This window comes from Protopterus annectens, chromosome 11.part0, assembly GCF_019279795.1.
Source record: "Protopterus annectens isolate FY-2018-M chromosome 11.part0, PAN1.0, whole genome shotgun sequence".
Taxonomy (NCBI): Eukaryota; Metazoa; Chordata; order Ceratodontiformes; family Protopteridae; genus Protopterus; species Protopterus annectens.
In genome coordinates this window covers 305960525-305982402 of record NC_056745.1, presented here as the reverse complement: position 1 = coordinate 305982402, position 21878 = coordinate 305960525, and the positions used below count along the sequence as shown (strand labels likewise).

The following is a 21878-nucleotide window of genomic DNA, read 5'->3' as shown; positions in this document are numbered from 1 at the left end:
GAAGGTTACCTTGAAAAGGCACACTGTTAGGAATGCATTATCTGTAAGAACTGTGATAGCTAAACACCAGTATAACAGAGGGAGTTAGCAACTTCTTGATAACTTACTAACAGGATAATGCCATTAGGCATAAATACAGAGTGCCGGTAAGAAATGGAAATATCTGGAAATAAAAACAAGCTTTATACAGAGACAGCGAAGCAAACTGAAAGGAGGGAAGGGGAGAGGAAAACGGTTGGAACAAAGGGAAGGGAAAGACCATGTCTGCATGTGCTATCCAACAGTAGAATTACACTGACATGGGATGTGAAAAGATTTGTCCAGTTTTAACCTGTTTAAAGTGAGATGGGTGGGCTTTACTTAACAGAATGTTAGAGATGGCACTAATCTTGTAAACTCTAAACAGAGTTGCTACATTTAATATTTAAAACCACCATTTTGTTCCTGTATTTAAAATATTATTTTCCAAATATGTGCATTATATCTGTATATAAAATCACAGTTGCAGTTCTTATCTCGTTCCTGTGGACTAAACCTCTGTGAGGCTGGCTGTATAATGACATCAAAGGCACATTCAAGTTATATCATAATGATTAAAACAACAAGGGTACATCTATCAGCTTAAAAAAAGGCCTGGCAGTGACATGTGCCATTTCAAAATTACTACTGGGGTAGTAATGCAGTAGATAGTGCTGTTAACATATAGATCTTGGTTCTTCAGTTTAGTTCTCAATGGGGTCTTTATGTGCAGGACCTGTATATCATTATTTTGTCTGCATGAGCTTTTGACAGTTGCTTCAATTTTTACCCACATCACAAAGATGCACCATGAAGCGATCCTATAAATTGCTAACAAGTACATGTGCGTGTGTATGCATCCTGCAATGGACCAGGGTTGTATCTAACACTGGTTATCTACCTTCTGCCCATTGCTTACTGGGAAAGACTTTTAGCTTTCCTGTGGTCCTGGGTGTCGCAGAATAAATAAATAAAAGATATGAACATATCATTTTAATGCCTTACAATGTGCATAACTTGTCATTTGGTATACATTCGAAAAAGAGAAACGTATCTCACATTCTGTAGACTATGTCCTTAAGCATACAGCTACAGTTTCAAGCGTTACATTGGTCATATCCATTTCTTTTTCCATCTGAAACTCAAATAGTCTTCCCTGTACTAGAACTGGATTTTCACTAATAGTAAGTATATAAAAGTGAAGAAAATGTGTTTAATGCACCTTGTAAGTGTAAAAGTTAGGGAAGCAAAATATGACTTAAATGCTCAAATATTCATTTTGTAGAGGAGAGGTATTAGAAAAATAATATGTTTAGATCAGGAAAAAGAAAATATAAGTATCATAGTGTGTAATTAATTGAAGTGCAGAAAATAAGACATTACCTTAATGATGAAGTATCATACATCCTACATGCCCCACGACCTCCACATGTTCTGGTTCCCCATTTCATACATGTAGTATCAATCAATGCTCCAAAATACATTGGAGAAGGGATTCCACCTATTACAGAAACAAAATAACTGTTAATGTAAAAAAATGTAAACATTATTAATTTTTATGCAATGTTGTCTGTTACACTAATGATAAAAGCAGTGTGACTAAAAGTCGCATCCATTACATTTTTTTTTGCTCTTTCAAAACACTTTTTCTTTTGTGTGATACTAGCATAACAGTTACGTGTCTCTCTCTGTGTATATATATATATATATATATATATATATATATATATATATATATATATTACCTATCTACATATTTATATATAAATATATATATATATATTTATATATAAATATATATATATATATATATATATATATACACATATATATATATATATGGTTCCGTTCAGAATTTCGAAGCTCAAAACTTTGAATTTCATATCATTGAAGATCATATGTTCGAAGTTTCAAAACTTTGAAATCATGAACGGAGATCGGCATACAGCGCGGACCAAGAGATTTCCCTTGTCCTCACTGTAGTGCAATCTCAGAGTTGTTATATTTAAGTTGTGGGGGGTGGGCCCCCCATGAGGGGGTGCAGAGGGGCTTTCCCCCCTGCATACACGTTTTAATGTATTGGGTGGTGTTTTGGGGGGGGGTCACAATTTTCGAGATTCAAAGATCTTGAGATTCTGAACTCAATATTCTGAAACTTGAGATTTTGGAATTTTGAAATTTCGTAGTGAACCCATATATATATATATATATATATATATATATATATATATATATATATATATGGATTTGTATCACTTCACTGAGAGACCATTTCACTGAAACCCATTTCACAGAGACCAAATCACCTAAAGTTCATTTCACTGAAAGTTCATTTCACCAAAAACTCATTTCACTGACAAGTAGTACTATAAGGCAAGTCAAAGGTATATGTCCTTTTCTCCACTGTAGCATGATCCTGGTGTTGGTATATATAGTTAGAGGGTGTGAGGAGGCACATCACCCCCCTCATTGGGGGTTGTGGGAGACATAGCTTCCCACTTAATTTGATTTTCTCTTGTCTGGCTTTGTATTACATTATTTGGTAAAACCGAACTAGGTGGGGGGGCTATGCCCCCAACACACTCCAATGTGGGTGGCTGTGCCCCCCACCCCACCAACTATATATACTAACACCAGGATCACACTACTCACACTACAGTGGGGAAAAGGACATATACTTTGACTTGCCTTAGAGTACTACTTTTCAGTAAAATGAGTTTTAGGTGAAATAAGCTTTAAGTGATTTGGTCTCAGTGAAATGGGTGCCAGTGAACTGGTTATATTTATATATATATATATATATATATATATATATATATATATATATATATATGTATATATATACATATATATATATATATATATATATACATATATACATATATATATATATATATATATATATATATATATATAAATAACCTATGGGCAGCTACGGTGGTGCAGCGGTTAGTGTTGCCACCTCACAGCAAGAGGTTCTCCAGTTCGATCCTCGGCTGGGGTGCCTTCTGTGCGGAGTCTGCATGTCCTCCCTGTGGTCGCATGGGTTTTGTCTGGGTGCTCCGGTTTCCTCCCACATCCCAAAGACATGCTGTAGGTGGATTGGGCACACTAAAATTGGCCCTAGGTGTGAGTGTGTGCATGTGTGTGCCTTCTGTGGAAGGTTGGGTGCCAGGCTGGCAACTCCACACTGTAAAACTCCACTGCCAATCATGAGCGGACGGTGATCTGCTGTGGTGACCCCTAACCGGGAAAAGCTGAAAGAAGAAGAAGATATATATATATATATATATATATATATATATATATATATATATATATATATATATTTTTTTATTTTACATTTGTTAACCGGGATAGTCTGACTGGATACATGTCTATTTTCAGCAGGGAGAAAAGCTCCAGTTAGGCATAATACAAGATCTGAACATAGTAAACATGCTATGAAATGTAGCTATAAATGAAAACATTACAGACATTGAATAAATATTGAGATGCAGCTATACATGAAATAATTACATACATTGAAATAATAACATATATTGAGATACAGTTTTACATGAAATAGCAGTTAGTTAAGGTTTATTATACATTATATGCCATATTAGGATATATCAGGATACATAAAGAGTCATTAGGTACATTTCCTAGCTAATTAACATGGCAACGCTTAGTATCAATAGTAGGGTAGTTGAAGGTAATTAAACAATGTTATTAGCAGGGTAAATGAGGGGGAAGCAGGCTCAACCAGGGGATGAGCAGAGGCAGGTCCAGTGATCCATTAAGTGACTTAACATGTTTTTTGAAAGCTGTATGTGGGGATTTAATAGTTAAGGCTGATGGGAGAGCATTTAATAATTTAGCAACATGAGTATAAAATAAGGGAAAAACAGCTATTTACATTGGGAGCCTTAAGTTGGAGTTTGTTACTTGATCAGAGAGGTCTTGAGGTGGTTTGAGACATAATTATGTTTTTTAATGATGGTACCCTGTCTGGTTACGTTAGTATTTTATGAGCGAATACAAGTTGATTGTAGCGGAGGAGGTGGGGAAATTCCAGCCAGTTGAGCTTTCTGAAAGAAAGACAGTGATGGATTTGATTTGCTGATCCAGTGCAAATCTTACAATCCTATTATAGCATGCAGAAAGTTTGTTTAGGTCAGACTTGGATAAGTTAGTTAGGATGGGGGATGCATATAATAGTGTTGAAAGAAGAGAGTGAGCAATGGTAGCTTTGGCATTATGGGATAGGAAAAATCGATTCCTGTAAAGGCGACCCAGTTTCTTATGTGTATTTTTAATTATCTGATTTACATGCAAGTCAACTTTTAGGTTGTTATGGATTTCCACTCCCAGCAGTTTAGTAAGAGAGTCAGTGGCAATTAATGTGCCATTGGTGGAAATGATACTAAAGGTTGGAAGTGGTTTGATGTTATGGGTGGGGGTCATTAATAACAACTTTGTTTTTTTAGGATTTAATATTAGGCAGTTGTTAATGAGCCAGTTTTCAATTGAAGTAAAAGTGGTCTGAGTAATTGTTTGTAGTTCAGAGAATGAGGAAGCAGAGCAGATAAGTGTAGAATTGTCTGCATATTGAATGATTTTGGCATCAGGACTAGCAGTATTCAGATCATTGATGAAAATGGACAAAAGCAACAGGACCAGAAGAGAACCTTGTGGGACCCCTATGGATACTGGTAGTAGAGAGGATAAGCTTTTCTGCCACTGAACTGCCTGTTGTCTTCCCTCTAGGTAGTTTTGAAACCAGGCAATAGAGTGATTGTCTAAGGGCAGGTTTTGTAAAGAGTGTGACAATTTGAGTGGTTAACCATGTCAAAGGCCTTTGACAGGTCTAGGAAGAGTGCAGATGATAATTTCCCATTATTTCTGTAAAGATTGATGCTATTTGTAAATGTTAGTAATGCAGTAGTTGTGCTGTGGGCTGGTCTGAAACCATGCTGAGATTGGGATAGGAGTCTATTGTTAGTGAATCATTGCATAAGTTGCTTGTGAATGCAACATTCCAAGATTTTGGCTAAAGGAGAGAGTATTGTTATATGTCTATAACTGAATATGTCAGTGGAACTACCAACTTTGTGCAGGGGGATTACATGGGCAATTTTCCAAATAGGGGGACTAGTTGATTCAGTTATTGATCTGATTGTAACTGGCACAGTTATGGCATCTGATGCAATTTGAAGGAATTCAGCTTGTAGTTGATCAGCATATATAGATATAGATATATAAATATATATTTGGTAATTTCTTCACTCTGTCTACATGGAATTGGTAATTTTTTATTGCATTTCATTTGATGGAGGGGCATGTTATGGCTTATGGTATGTCTTAGTCAGAGACTACTAAACAATGGGGTAAGGAAGCCTGACATTTTTACCACTTTGTGTGATCTCGAAGTTTACATATTTGAGTAGCAGGGGAAGTGGGGGCTGAAGCCCTCTAGCAAACTATATTTCAGTTTTTAACCATATGTGTGGTTGATGATTTTTTTTACTATGTTTTCAAGTTATATTTTAAGTGTGCTCATGATGGAAAGTATTATTTTCTCTCTACACACACACATAGACAATTCTAGCACAGGAACTAGAACTAGCTGACCCCCCTAAATACATGGACATTTTATTATCTCACCTAAAGTGCAAGAGATTTTTATGGATACTTTCTCTGCATCATTATCAGTTTTATTCTCTGAAGATAATATCTAGTAAATGGACCTAATTACAACAGTTAAAACAAAAACTTGTACCTGCATTACAGTTTCCAAAATTATTCAATAAAGCATAACCTCAATAGAAAACTACCATCAAGTAATACAGCCATTATTGTTAATATAAAATGAAAACATAACTCCACTAAATGCATACGTAGGTTGTGTGTGCATGTTAATAAAATTTCAATATAAATATATAATAAAAAAAAACTGAGAAAAAAAAGCATTATCAGACTTGGAAAGGAAGTAGTATTCTATCCCATTACTCATTATAAGTTCATAGGTTCAATACTAGCTAACAGGTCAAGACCCCTTACAAGTCTAGCCAGTTTTACCAAGATTTTACCCAACTTTCTTTCCAGAGAGGAAAGATAACAAGCATCAGCCAGTGGGGTTTTGACAGTTTTTACAGACTACCTCTGTACATAAGGAACATTGGCACCACCCCAGGAGTGAATTTTTGCTTTCCCATCCATTTGTCCAGATTGTGCTTGAAGATGATCAGGGAAGGGTTCTGCGTCACGTGAATAGGAAGCTTATTCCAGAGGAGGGACAATGTCTTTGACACATGTCCGTTTCTCCAGCATGCTCTATTCATGTCAGAGACCAGGTTTAGATTCTTGGAGTGGGTAACCCTCATGCAGCGAGTTTTGCAACTATGCAACATTTTCTTGAGGGCTGGGTCAGAGGCTGCCTAGTAGGCCAGGCATAAATATTCCCTCAGTAATCAGTAGGAAACTGAATACAGGGCTTTTAATTGGTCTACATATGACATGTATGTTGGTTATACCATATATTTTTTGGTGAGAAACCTCTGAGGACGCTCCAGCTGTTGCATGTACCTAGTGAGGTACATGCCAAAGGGTGCATTGTACTCTATTATTGGTCTGATGAGGGTTGAGTACAGTGGTACTATGACATCCTTAGGTCTAGATGCCATGCCCGTACTTATAAGCTGAGCCACACAGAAGGATTTCCTATCTGAGTACCCAGATCTTTCGTCCCTTGGTCCACTCTTAAGGGAGTGCTACCAGTGTTGTAATTTGCAGGGGTGTTTCATTTCCCAAAGGGTATTATGCACTTATGAACTTCACATTTAATTTGAGGCCATGGTTCTGACAATCATTAGTCTGTATCAGTACTTTCTATAGGATATCAACATTGCTTGGGGAGTCAATGACTATTCCTAACTTGCAGTCATCAGCAAACTTGGTCAACCAAAAGACATCTATATTTGCCTTGACATCTGAGAAGTAGAACTGAAAAAATAAATTAATACATTAAAACCCATATAGTCACATACAGTGATTCAGTGATTCTCTGTAAGCCTTAAATAAATCTTCCTTTTGCTCAACTCCAAAGCAGGAAAACTCTAATGATCCATTAAAAACATACAAATAAACATATGAATAAATACAAATCTGAAATCTAAAAAAAAAAATCATACACATACACAGACACAGACAAACACGCAGATGAAGAACAGGCCACAAAAATTAGAAAGAATCACCAAATCATGTTAATAAACTGAAACATCTTTGCATTTCACAGTTTATAAACAATGATATAAAAAAACGAACACTTAGGGAATTTAACTAAACCTTTCTCAAGATATATACACTAATACAAGAGCTAAACCAGTAGTAAGTTAAATAAAAAGCCACCCTCCAAAACACACACTAACCCGTTGAATGAAGCAGATATCTTAACCTAGAGCACTGTATCTAAAGAAAACCACGTATTTAAGTGAACTGCCACAAAAGCATATTCAGAATTCAGTTGCCCAGACATAAATACTAACTGCAGACTTTACTGCTTGAAGCACTGAACTCAGACCCCCCCCCCCCACACACACACACACACACACACACACACACTGAACTCAGAAACTGGGTCTCCTACAGTTACTTGAGGTGAAATTGCTTAAGCATCAGTAGCACAAAGAAAAAAAGATGAAAAGCAAAATGCCTAACATTGTTTCCCATAGGAAATCCTTACCAGGCCAGTTTCTAAGCGCACATCAGCAATGAATCACTTACTTTGAGATTTTCTCCCTTCTTCCAGTTGGTGTGACTATAGATTTGGTATATATAAGTTTGTGTGGACTTGCCAGTCTTTTTTTTCTTTTTGTCCTTACACCTTGTCAGCATTCAGGAAATCATCATTTCACAACAGAACTAATAAAATTAGGATATATGCACTAATTTAAAAACTTAACTTGCATTATCACCCAACTTCACTTACTGGAAAAATGAAAAAAAAAAAATGAAAATTCCCCTTGCCATAAAATAATATCCCAAATAATAATTTCACCAACCATTAAGAAAAAAATAAATAAAACTGTTGACCCCATCCTAAATAAATTGGTATAAAAAGCAATTTTCTTTAACATTAAACATTCTTCACAACAAAATACAACCCATGAATCATTTCTTCTCACTTCAAGTCCATAAAACACAACTGCATTCCTTTTACCCCATTCTAAAATCTCTGTTAAGTTATCCTACCTTCTGAACCAAACTAAAAGCTCACCTTCATACAGAAAACAGATATAAACTTCACTGTTCAGGGAATGTTACATGAACTCCTTTCTTTTAGTATTAGGCCTTAAATCCTACCCTAACTTCCTCTAAAAATATTATTGTTCACCACAGAAACACAGAGTTTCTCCCTTGTTTAGTATTTTCTCCATTACGCATTCTGCAGCATTATACATAAGGAGCACCATTCATTATTTCTACTCTTCTCTCCAGTTATCCTTTTTTATGTTGATACTCTACTCTTTGCCTTTAACACCATTTTGTAGGTTCATAGGTTCATAGGATGTTACTAGGCTATCGACCCAAGGGTCTTTACAAGCCTAGCCATTAAATTCCAGTATAATACAAGATGAGATATATCATACTAGATAAGAGATATTCCCCCAGATTCAGCAAACGTCCATGCAAGAATAACTTATTCTTGCACAGAAGGGACCGTTGCCATGCAGCACGGCAGCACACCATGCATATGTATGAATGCGCACTACCGTGCTCTAAAACAGACACGGTTCTGTGTGCAAGTGCAGGGGGGCATGTCCAAGAGCAGTGCTCTCACAATGCACACGACCCTTGCACTCGAGAATTGCTGTTCGGCAATTCAAAATGAATGAAAGTTTCCACGGACATTTTAGTGTCTGTGGAGAAAATAAGAGACAGTCATACCTCTCAACTTTACAGATCTTCGCAAAATGTCCAGATTTCTGCTTCATATTTTGGTGTGCTCCTCCTAAAATGGACACCTGTCTGGCAAATAGCTGTGAAGTGAAGTCATTAAATAATGACAAATATTTGAGTTTAAGACTCTACAGCCTCAGAAAATTCATACTCCAAAGCCTGTCATTCTATCAATGTTCTAAGTGTCAAACAGCAATATTTAAAATATATTCCTTATTTTTTTTCTTGTGTGCAATAAAGTTTAAGCACAGTGTATATATGTAGTGCAGTCTGACATCGGAGCCACACTCTGAACCTCTTACTGTTACAAATCTGACCAAAGGCTGTCTAAATGGGGTGAAGGGGCCCAAACTAGGGACCTCTTAATTATTGCCCTTATCCCTTCTTCCCCAGCAGAACTGTTCTGCCTTACGACAAAATAATAAAGCCACCCAAGTTTTGAACGCAGGCCCCTGTAAACTATGAGCAAAGCCATATACCATTACACCATCTGAGCCCTATAAAATAGTGATGACATTCCAAACATATCAGTTAGCACAGTCATTCAACAGTAGGGAAAGGAGTCTGTAGAATCAGTCAGGTACTCTATGTATAGATGTATATATGTATGGAGATGCATATGTGAATAAATCTATACATAATACATATATATATATATATATATATATATATATATAGAGAGAGAGAGAGAGAGAGAGAGAGAGAGAGAGATATATCCATTTATATCCACATATATGCATACATATATATATTATATATATATATATATATATATATATATATGTATATATATATATATATATATATATATATATATATATATATATATATATATATATATATAAAGGTGAATACAATTCATATATATATATATATATATATATATATATATATATATATAAAACTATATGTATATACAGAAATATATGACAGCTACAAACACATGCAATCAGCGGGTCATGCTGCTGCTGAACACTAGAAGTCTAAATCTGAAAATGCACTCACTGAAGTATTCCTTAAAATGGGGAACAATGACATCTGTGCTGTAGCAGAGACCTGATTAAAGGCAGCAGGAAGCACCCCTGCAGTACCAGCCTATAACTCATTCCACAACATTTGGCTGCAGAACCTGGACTGAAGATCCAAAGGTGGCGGTATTTTCATATTCATTAAGGATGCACACACCACCAGAGTGGCACACCAACATTATGCATTACAAATCCTGCAGGCATAGCTAACATTGGGTAACACAGTGGTTCAGGTTGTAGCCTGCTATAGGTCCCCAAACATGTCCCAAGACTCACTTTCCATGTCCCTAAACACCCTGGAGAATATTAGTGTCCAACCTAACACTCTCATACTGGTTGATTTCAACTACCCCACCATTAACTGGGAAAGCTACTCATGTACAGATGCACGTGCCCATCACATCGACCTGGTCCTTCCTAACATGAGCGACTGTTGCTCTACACCAATAGTCAACTCCTTCCTTGTTATATCTGAACACAAATTAATCACCTTTGGAAATCCACAGGCCTCTCACCCCCATTGCACAGGTAACCACCATGAAAAGCCTTTCCAAAGCTAACTATGGCCTCATAAAAACAGAGGTGGCTAACCTCACGGCAGCCATGCAAATGGAGACTAGTTGTGTGACAGCTGAATGAAACAACAATGCACTATGAACACGTACACAAATGCATGGATACTGCCATACCCAATCCAACCAGCACCCTCACCTCAAAAAAAAGGAAGCTGATCTGGTGGTCCCCTGCCATAAAAAACTGTACAACAGAAGGAGGGAACCGATATGGAATAAGGTGAAGTCCCAAGACTGGAAATAAACCATTATCAGCCTCAATTAAAAGTTGAGATCCCTCATCAAATACTACAAAGTTAGCTGTGAGTACAGAATTGGAGCACATGGTAAAGACAATCACAAGGCCTCATACAGTTATGTAAAGAATCTCCATGGCAATACCAAGATTTGTTCTGAGCTACTAGACAATGGTACCTCCCAGACTGAGCCAATAAATAATGCCAATATAATGGCTAACATCTTGAGTGCAAACTTTAACCCTCTGCCCCCCCCCCCAAAGGACTAATCACAATACCAGTGCACTATCAGGCACCCAGTATTAAAGCAGCACAGATTAAAACACCACTGTCCAAGGCCAAGAATACAGCTTCTATGGGACCTGACAATATCCCTGGCTGTGTTATACATGAACTACAGAGTGACCTGGCACCTCACCTGTGTGCCCTGTTCAAGCACAGCCTCACCTCAGGCTTTGGCCCTACTGAATTGTGCACTGCTACAGTCACCCCCTCTCCACAAACGAGGTGTGACTACAGACCCTGGGAAATACCGCCCCAACTGCCTGACAAGTCTGTTATGTGAAGCTATGGAATGCATCATCATGCACCTAATAAGCAGGGATATGGGAATCTGCAGACTGAGGATCCCACACAGTTTACTTTTGTGAAGGGTAGGTCATACCTGCTCATTCAACCTGGTCAAATTCTTGGCGTCATTCACCTTAGCTGTGCTTGAAGGCAAGGTGGGACATACAGCCTACCTTGATCTGGCCAAAGCCTTTGACAACATTCCCCACACAGGAATCATGCAATAACTCACTAAGCTAGGTATTAATCCCTATATCACTAGGTGGAAACAGAGGCACAAACACAGAGGTAGATTGCAGATACTGCTGGCATACATTGAGACAGTTGCAGATGTCACTGGGTTTGTTGTAACATCCTTTATGAGTAATATGACATTGGTAATACCAATAGATGTGATTATTTACTGACTGCATTCCCCAGAGTCCACGACTGCTTTACCAAGGGCACCAACTGTCTGGGGAACAGACAAAACATAATAGGCAGACATGTGGCCAGTCTGTGGACAGCATGTCAGTGGAGAGGTATGTCAGAGACATATCACTGTGAGTCATGACGTCACACACTAAATGCATGCCCACACAAACCTTGTCAATCTATCAATCTACCATGTGTACAACAGCACTGACATAGAATCTATTCACAAATCTGGAGATATGTCCCCCTGTGTTGGTTGGCTGTCTCCACATGTCTTGTCCTGTGATGTATTGCCACCTACCATATGTGAATCTGTAGGCCACTCCCTCTGTAATGTCCCTCACATAGGCAAGGAAAAGGGGCAAGGCTCACATTAAGGAATGTCCTATATGTTGGAACTAGCAACAGTGTCCAGGCCCACAGCAGAATACAGTGTGGGCACCTACATAGTGGTATGGCCATAGCAATATCTGACATCTGTACATCTGTACAGAGGACAGACAGAAAGTAGATAGCCAACAGGTTATGCATTAGGATGAATATTTTGAACGATAGACATCTGAAACTGAAAGGTATGCCATTACTACATGACAGCAGTCCTCAATGTCATGTCCAAAAAACATAGTAGTCTACAGTTAATATCAACATATCAGATCAATATCCAATAGGAGATACATATAAACATACAGCTCAAAGACCAAGAACAAGATACTCAGTATTCAGAGTCCAGCTTTGCATGCAGGGGTATATGGTTCCAGTACTACAATCTGCAATCTACTTTTACAGCACTGTTAAAAGTACTAATGCAATGACACAATATGTGTTAAACTATTTTTGTCAAACAATGCACGGTAGCTGGTGTAACATGCAAGTGTGACTGCATATAACCTGGGATACTACCCATGTATAAAACAAATACAAAGAGAAAAGATTGTGGTACTACCTATGTATACTCAGGTGTCCCATACAGTATACTCACACCCCTTGCTACTGTAATGACAGCATGTAGAAGCATGTTATGTACAGGGAATTAAATACACTTATTAAAGATGTCATTACCCTGCTATTTTATCAGACTGGAATGTGATCACTGGTTACCAGGAGTGAGCTATGCTTAGCAGGTTTCAGCATTGCTTAAATGTAAATGCTAAGCAGATTTGCACACTGGTAAGCAAAGCCAACATGGTGTAAGTGCCTATTCATTTAACCATATGTTACCAACACTTATCATCACAAAAAACCATGCCAACACGCTCAAAGCTGCTTAAAACTGCCTTAACCATACTGAATCGAACAGTCCTTGTTCTGCCTAGCAACAAAATAAACAGCCCTTGTAGGCCTTGAACCCAGGACCCTACACACCATAGCCAATACAATTTTCCAGTAAGCCACTTCAACAGTAGGATTTTAGGATGTTTTCTCAAACATACCCTTCTTTACAGACAGTTTACAATAGGGAAAAGACACTGTGAAATTAGGAAGTATTGGTATCTATAAATATATATATATAGATATATCTGAATAGAAACATACATAGAGAGAGAGAGACAGATATGTAGTGAGATCCATATATGTGTATGACAATATATAGCTCTGTTACCAATAAATACTGAGGTGTACACACACGCACACACACACACATATATATATATATATATATATATATATATATATATATATATACATACACATATATATATATATATATATATATATATATATATATATATATATATATATATATATATATACACACACACATATGCACAGTTGGATACAAAAGCAGCCATGACACTCACATCTGCACCCCACAGTCTAAATAAATAAGTGAACAGTACACTGCTACAAAATCATGATAGGCCATACACAATGGCCAGACATACAACCTCTTAGCAAAGCAAATAAAATGTCTGAACATAGCAAAGAAAAATACAACCAGTCAGTAATTCACACGTGTTTATTATACTCTGATGTCTTGGCCAAAGCCTTCAAGGAGTAAACAATTACCAGAAATACATGCGTTAATCACAAGAAGCAATTAACACCTAATTACATAACTGAATACACAGCCTCCAATTACACTCCCCATTTAACCCTCTATGGGATAAAGTATCACAGTTAATATTAATACAGTGAGAGTCTGTACATAACATGTGTCCTTTTATGAATGTTTCATCAAACTGAGGAGCAGACTTTTTAAAAAAAACAGTACCTTGGGACCCGCTACTGTCCCCATGGTGAGATTTATTCAAATGTATGGCTATAGAACTGTCATATTTCTTATTGGTAATATGTCTCACATGTTCTAACAGCCTAGTTTTAAAACATGTGTTACTGTCCCCCACATAAAATATGTTACAGGGGCATCTAAGAGCATCTAAGAGCATTCTCTATACACCAACCTCTTGAATGTACAGACTTCAGCATGTTTCCCAGCCTTTCCCCTCAGCAGGAAGTACAGCACTAAATACTGATAGACCGGTATACCTATCAACCTACTACTGTATGACATCTAGACAAAGCCTGACATAATTGGTGGACAGAGGCCCAAATATATGGCCATACTTGAAATATTGCTGTTATACATCTACAACAACTGGAAAGGCCACAGAAATACCTCACAAAGAGGATTACCAGCCTCAAACAGATGCCCTACATAGACCGTCTCAAAAAACTCCAGCTTTACTCTGTCGCATATCGCCTACTCAGAGGCGATATCTGCCTAACATACAAAGCTATGTCAAACCCAGAGCTGTTGGACATGCTCCACATAAAGAAATCCCAATCCCTCCGAGCTACACGCTCTAGGGACCTAAACCTTGTCACCCCAATAAACAGAATATGCTGGAGGGATAGATTCCTATCTCAGACACTTCCCATACTCTGGAACAAACTACCTATCTATATCAAAGAAAGCTCCTCATTAGCATTCTTCAAGAAAAATCTTGATGATTGGATGGGAGATAGGAAATTCACCTCGGGGATCACTTCTGTGGCTCTGCTTGACAGGGGCACAGGAAAATAATTTTCTTGAGTGGCAAAAGCCAGGGTACCATTTGGCTAGGCTTATATAGGCCCTAGGGTGAATAGCCTAGTACCCACCTATGAACCTATACACTGAGAAAGTTGCTGGTGTTACAGGGGTTGTTGTAACATATCTTTTCTAAGGGTTATAAAGTCAGAAAAACAAATGGATGTTACCATCTACATAATGCAATCACCTGAGTATGCTACTGATTTGCCAAGGACAACACCTGTCTGGGGAACAGCCCATACATAACAGGCTAACCTGTGGCCATTATGTGGATGGCCCTATAGTTGAGAGCTATGCAGAGACAGAACTTTGTCAGACTGAAACCCATGCAGAAGTAGCATGTGCAGACACACCCTGTTAAACTTCCAAACATATAACAGCAATATTTACCTTCTGCCCCTAAGTCCTGAACCTTCTCCACCATTTGGTTGGCTTGTCTCTACATGTCTTGTTGTAAGAGATAGTAGCTCACACAACTCCAGAATGCCTTCCTCACAAGTAAAGGAAAGGGCCAACGCCCACATGGAGTACTCATTTATAGGGGTGTGTTGCCATGACATTGGCTATTGGAAGAACTACTCAGCTGCTCTGCATGCAATTAGCAAGTGGGGAACTCCAATAGGTGCACAGGCCATCATCTGGTCATGAGCATCACCTACAAAAGCCATGCTGCCACCTATTCAAACCAGCTCTATCCCTGTAGTGGAGAGAGAGGGAGAGAGAAATAACAAATGAAACATAAAGTGAAAAAGAGAAGAAAGAAAAAGGAAAGTGGAACATGTAGCAAGTAATTGAATGTAGTACCTGGTCTGTAATAATGGGAAATATGATTTGAACGAATATCTGTCGCAACAAGACTTGCTGACTAATGTCCTGCTAAACAGCTGCTATGGCCATAGCATCTGGCCCTCTCTGCAGTGGGAGATATCACAGACATACCTCTCAACTGTACAGATCTTCACAGAATGTCCACATTTTACCATCATATATTTTGTCTCTTCCTCCTAAAATCTGTACTTATCTGGCAAATAGCTGAGGACTGAAGTCATCAAGTAATGACACACACTTGAGTTTAAGACTCCACATCCTTAAGAATATTCACCGTAATGCATAATGCATCATTCTACAAACTTCCTATGTTTGTAACAGGAACATCCGCAAGGGTGTCTGTCAAACAGTTGTGACTGTGACACTCTAGGCCGGTTAATGGGATGTTTTCCATATTCATGTTATCTGTGATTATGAGTATGACACGTTTGCCTTGTAAAGCTAAGAGACCTATATGGGGCATGTGCATAGTAAAGTACTGTTGCAGACATATGCGTTGAACTGCATGTGATATATTGAATTAATACCATTCAACTGTAAAGTGTTCTGCTGGACAATAAGCACATTTGTGACTGATATCTGTAGTCACATACACATATACCTGTGTTATGTCAGCCAAACCATTGGCAGGTCTGTGAACAATGACATTGTAGCATAATAGCCTACTTATGACTGTTGGACATCTTCCAGGTTATTACAGTGATGTCAAACCCTACTGTGCAATCAATGTATTAATGTATGGCACAGCTATATTAATACAGTATCAATATTGATGTCCCTTTTGACACCCATTCATGTGTGCCATTGTCCAAACATACTGCTGTAACAGGTTGAGAAGTATGATTGAGCAGCAAGACTGTAAATACAGTGTGCCATACTAACATACAAGAGAAATGTATACCAGGTATCCCCTGAGCACATTTATGTATGCATATGTTCAGCTGGAAGGCACAAAACTAATCACATGGGTTTCAAGCATTCAGGAACATCAGTTGTACATGTTGCACATGTGTGTAATACCAGTGTCAGTGCATACAACAGACATACATGTGTACAGCTACTGGTTGTTGCATTGCCCTGACACTGATATAGGTACTAGAGTAGGCATGATATTCAGGTATTAATCAGAGAAGTGTCCACCTGTGTTATTACCCTCCGTCCATACCTACCACTACCAGCTATATCAACACCTATAAACAGTCATATCACAAGTGCACACACCCCTGTTGGAATGCCAGGTATGTGTGCTGTATGACATTCAGACCACAAAAGATCATTTCATAATGTTTCTCATCTTGAATGTGACCCCTAACCTGTACAATTCCATTGAAATACAATCTAAGGTCTTTCTAGGAAGGTGAGCAACTATTGCCAAGTTAAGATGTGCCATGATGTTAGAGTCCAGACCAAGATGGATGAATGCTGTAAGCATCTCAAGAGGTGCATACACAACATATCAGTTTAAGGGTGTGCACACTCATTCAACTGGCTTATTGTACTGAGTATTATTACCATATGTTTTCACAAACCAGATTGTTATGTTTTCAATTGAATTGTACAGGCTATAGGTCACACTACAGGTGGGAATTGTTATGAAATGAGTTATTGTTATGTTCCAATTGCGCAAATACCAGGCAGTGTATCAGGGGTGTGTACCCTTTATATCCACTGTAGCTATATGGACACAGCAGTACCTGACCTGTATATCCAGCTTCCACTGAGATAGAGTAATCCTCTTTGGTGGACAGCAGCAATACACAAACCACATAATAGGTTGCTACATTGGCTGTACAGGGACACATAGGTGTAGGCAACAACTTGGAAGCAAGCCCACCTATATCTGAGCAAGCATGTAAGCTCACAGATGACTTTCCGTAAGGCTGACTGTGACTATGAATCAGACATATCCACACCACCAAGGACAATTGCAACTGTGTCTCCACATATGTTGTAAGTCTCAGAGGAAACAACACAATTCACCTTGTACTGGGGGTAAAGAACACCTCATACACACATGCCATGGATATAGGCAACCTGCATCACACAGGTTAGGTGGGAATATCGCCACCCTGTCCACCCCAGTTATAGAGGGGGGTATGCACATCAATCACACTCCTCCCCTCAGCATTGGTGAGCATGCACATATTGCCTACAGATGACAACAACAGCATATCTCTATGGGGCATAATAACATCACTGTCTGCCTCCTACATGAACTCAGCCATGTGCTCACAGCTCCATCACACACTACAGTCAAACACAGATCTTCCACCATCCACAGACCATCCACATGGAAGATGCCCACTATCAACCATCTACACAGAAATGAATGGAGAATAGAGAATTATGCAATCAAGTGTCCAATATTGGGGGGAATAATATAGCTCGGGGACAGGCGTGTAATGCAAGCTGCTATAGCCATGATAGCTTGGAGGGTTTTGGTGTAGTGTGGATTATTGGCAAGTAATATCCACTATTGTGCATTTTGACAACCGTATGAGGTCCTGTGACCTTTTTCCCGTTTATGTCTTCCAGGTAACATGCAGAGTGCTCACCTACCAGCATTCTCTGTTGGGGAAACTGACATCATCACCCAATATGTGATTGGACATTATGCCTTGTTATTTGGACAGAGAGCAGAAGATGTGCAGGAGAGGACTGCCCTGTGGAACAGTGTGGTCCACAGGGTAAATGATGCCGACCTGCACATCAGAACTTATGAGCATGTGCAGCATTGGAGAACTGACATTATATGACATGCCTGGCAATGGGCTGCTGCTGTAGTGAGGGACCGGCTAGCCACAGGTCCCAGCCATCCAGCCCCCACTGACACCCACCGTGGAGCTCCTCCCCAAATTAGAGGCACACTCCCAATGCACAAGCCATGATGCTGAAGGAAGCATTGTGGAGGTAGGTTGCACACACACACACACACACACACACACACACACACACACACACACACACACACACACACACACATACCCACACAAACACTGGACAAGGAGTGTGCTGGTGAGGGTCCAGTGGGGATTAGTACACTAATGTATCAGACAAACATATATTGTATCTACATGCATGTGTCAGGTCCAATTGCAGTTGTGGATGGGGTTTTCTAATGCACAGAGGTGAGCATCTATGGTGAGGACAGGACATTGTGCATTATTGTGGTCAGTACTGTAGATGTGCAGACATGCTGCATCCATCCTGTACCAAGGCCACATGTGAGTCTGCTGACAATAACTCCCTCTCACAACTACCTAGGACCCTCTGTTCTGCATATGGGACAGCAGCCTGAACCTGGTGAGTATGACATTGTTCTGTTGTTGCCTGGCAATACACCAGGCATGTGAAGGGCATGCAATTTACCATGCACACAACCATCAGTAATAGCTATATTGCTTTATGTAATAGCTATATTGCTTGTTGTGCATGTTCACTTGTGCTGGGGTTAACTATATTGCATCACAGTGGTCACCACTGGGGCCTATCTGACATGAATTCAACATTCCTGTAGCATACTTTAGAAATTGTCAGTGCCAAGACATCTAGACAGAGGCCAGCAAATGGGCTGGATAGATGGCCTAAGGTAGGGTCATGTGTGACACATTAGTGGTATACAGTGGATATAAATTGTGTACACACCCTTCTTAAGATGTAAGGTGCTCCTGTTACATACTAATTAGGACCACAATATGACAGTTCACACCTATTCCAGCCTTTAATGTGACCCATAACAGGAACTGCTCACTTGCAAAACCATTGCACCTACAAGGCTGGCCACCTGTGGGGACAGCAGACATCATATCAGCATGATGTTTCAGTTGGGTATGATATCTCATGCTGCCATATGTGTCAGTACACTCACTGTGGCCTATCTGGCTATAATATCACATATATGAGCATTGTTAAGGCACACAAACCACTTCCGACCAAGTATAGATTGCAAACATATGGATATTCCAGACACATCTGTACAGAGGAATGTACGATGCTTTAATCTGCTGCATGTGAGGCAGATGCTGTCACTACTCTATATAAAGTAATGGCTGTGGGAGGTGGTCACCAGCTGTGTATGGTATACACATCAAAATGGTATAAGCCACACAAGATTTGATCCTCACACACACAAACAGTTGCCAGCATTAGGATTAGAATTAGAATTCCTGCCTAAGTATTCCTACTATAGTACTACGCAGTTATCAGATGCGCCACAGAGCTTATATATTTTCACCTCTTCCAAAGGTACTTTTAAGGTGGATGACATCAACAGGTCTACTAAATTGGAGTGAAGGGAAGTGTAAAGGGTAGTACATAGGTCAAAAATGGTATGAGCCAGGCAGTACATGATTCACACACACATACACACACTTGCCAGTATTGGGATTAGAACGTCTGCCCAGCCAGGTATTTCTGCTATAGTGCTACGCAGTTATCAGACATGCCACAGAGCTTAAACATTTCCATTTATTCCAAAGATACTTCTAAAGTGGATGACATCAACAGGACTACTAAATTGGAGTGAAAGGAACTGTAAAGAGTAGTACACAGGTCAAAAATGTTATAAGCCAGACAGTACATGATTCACACACATACACACACTTGCCAGTATTGGGATTATAACTCCCGCCTATCTAAGTATGTCTACTATAATGTTACACACTTACTGCATGTGCTACAGAGCTTACTAAATTTTCATATGGCCAAAACTGCTGATAACTGCACAGCTGTGGTAAAGTATTACAGGTGGCAGACAATCTGCCTTATGTTTCACCCAAACATCATGCTAGTTCTTTCTGTCTTGCACTTCAACTAGCATTATGGCTTGGCACTTCACCAGGTTATTGTATCAAGAAGTGTGGCACACCTCGGAGCCATCAGCAGTACTCATTCATTACAGATGTAGCCTGAGTACTTGCTAGTTATGTCCACCCCTCCTGGCATGTTTCATGGGTGGTTATCTATGCTTTCATCCATTACCATGGTGCACTTGCCCATTCTAAGGTACTGTTGCAACTGCCTCATGTACACAGACAACCCTCCCCTCTAAACCCCAAACACTCAGACCTGTGAGGGTTACCCATATATCACCCAATGTGGACATATGCACTCTCGAGCAAAGACTGGACAAGCAGGTCAAGAGGATAAGATCAACAGCTGCACCACACCATGTGGAACACATAACTGACCATGACACCAACTTTGACAGCCATGACATGCAGTGAAAAGCCACACACCCACCTTCCCAGAGGCACTCAATGGACATTTACCCAAACAGCACAGACCAGCAAGGTAGACACCCACTGAGACACTGCGACATGGCACATGCCAAGGGACACATATTTAACCTACACAGTGTGCTCCCCAACCAAAGCTCCTAAGGCTAACCACCTTGCACAATACAGTGATCATGAGTAACTCAATACTGAGCCACACACATATCCCACTCACTAAGTTGAATATGGAGCAGGTAACAGCTAAATATCTATCACATGCCAACATCCAACACATGACACAGCCAGTCATGGCACTCCACAACAACTACAAGTATCATTCTGTGTGTATATCTATATCTGTATCTATATCACCTGGGGAAAGTAGCCAAGTGCCAGTACAGTGGCCCAGCACTTCTGGGATTCATCATTTCCATTGCCCTGGACTATACTGACTCCGGTATAGGATGCAGCAACCTTGAACTGTGTTGGCCACTTAAATATGGGACTGTTGCTCATCCACAGATGTCAATCCCTGCATGGTGAAATTCACACAGGCTGTAATCAACATGGAACTCAACATGTCAGCCACAGCCCCACAAAGGTAACCACCTTGCAAAATCTCTCAAAAGCTGACTTTGCAGCCATGAAAACAGGAGTGGATGTCTTCATTGCCCCCATGGCAATGGGAAATAGCTGCATGACTGTGGAATTATACACATAGGCACTGTACAAACAGGTACATGAATGCATGGTACTAGCCAGAGCCAGCAGAATTCAGACACTGTCCTCCAAACACTGGGAGACAATGTGATGGCCCTCTGCCATTACTAAAGTGTACATCAGAAGGAGGACACTGTTGCAGAGAAAGGTGGTGTTCCATTACTGTAGAACTCCCTTATTAGCCTCAAACACAACTTTGGATCCCTCATGGAATCCCCTACAGGCATCTATGATGACAGACATGCAGCAGACACTGACAACAGTCACAACAGCCTTTGATAGTTACATCAACAACCTCC

General features: G+C 39.5%; 1 protein-coding gene across 2 annotated transcripts in view; it reads right to left on the bottom strand.

Annotated features, from left to right (window-relative positions):
* Positions 1 to 21878, bottom strand: part of LOC122815359 (solute carrier organic anion transporter family member 1A2-like) — a 420483-nt gene that overhangs the window by 56889 nt on the left and 341716 nt on the right. For both annotated transcript variants that reach the window (XM_044087813.1, XM_044087814.1), the window contains one exon: positions 1402 to 1519. In XM_044087813.1, the coding sequence (XP_043943748.1) occupies positions 1402 to 1519 (118 nt within the window). The remainder of the gene's footprint in view (positions 1 to 1401; positions 1520 to 21878) is intronic.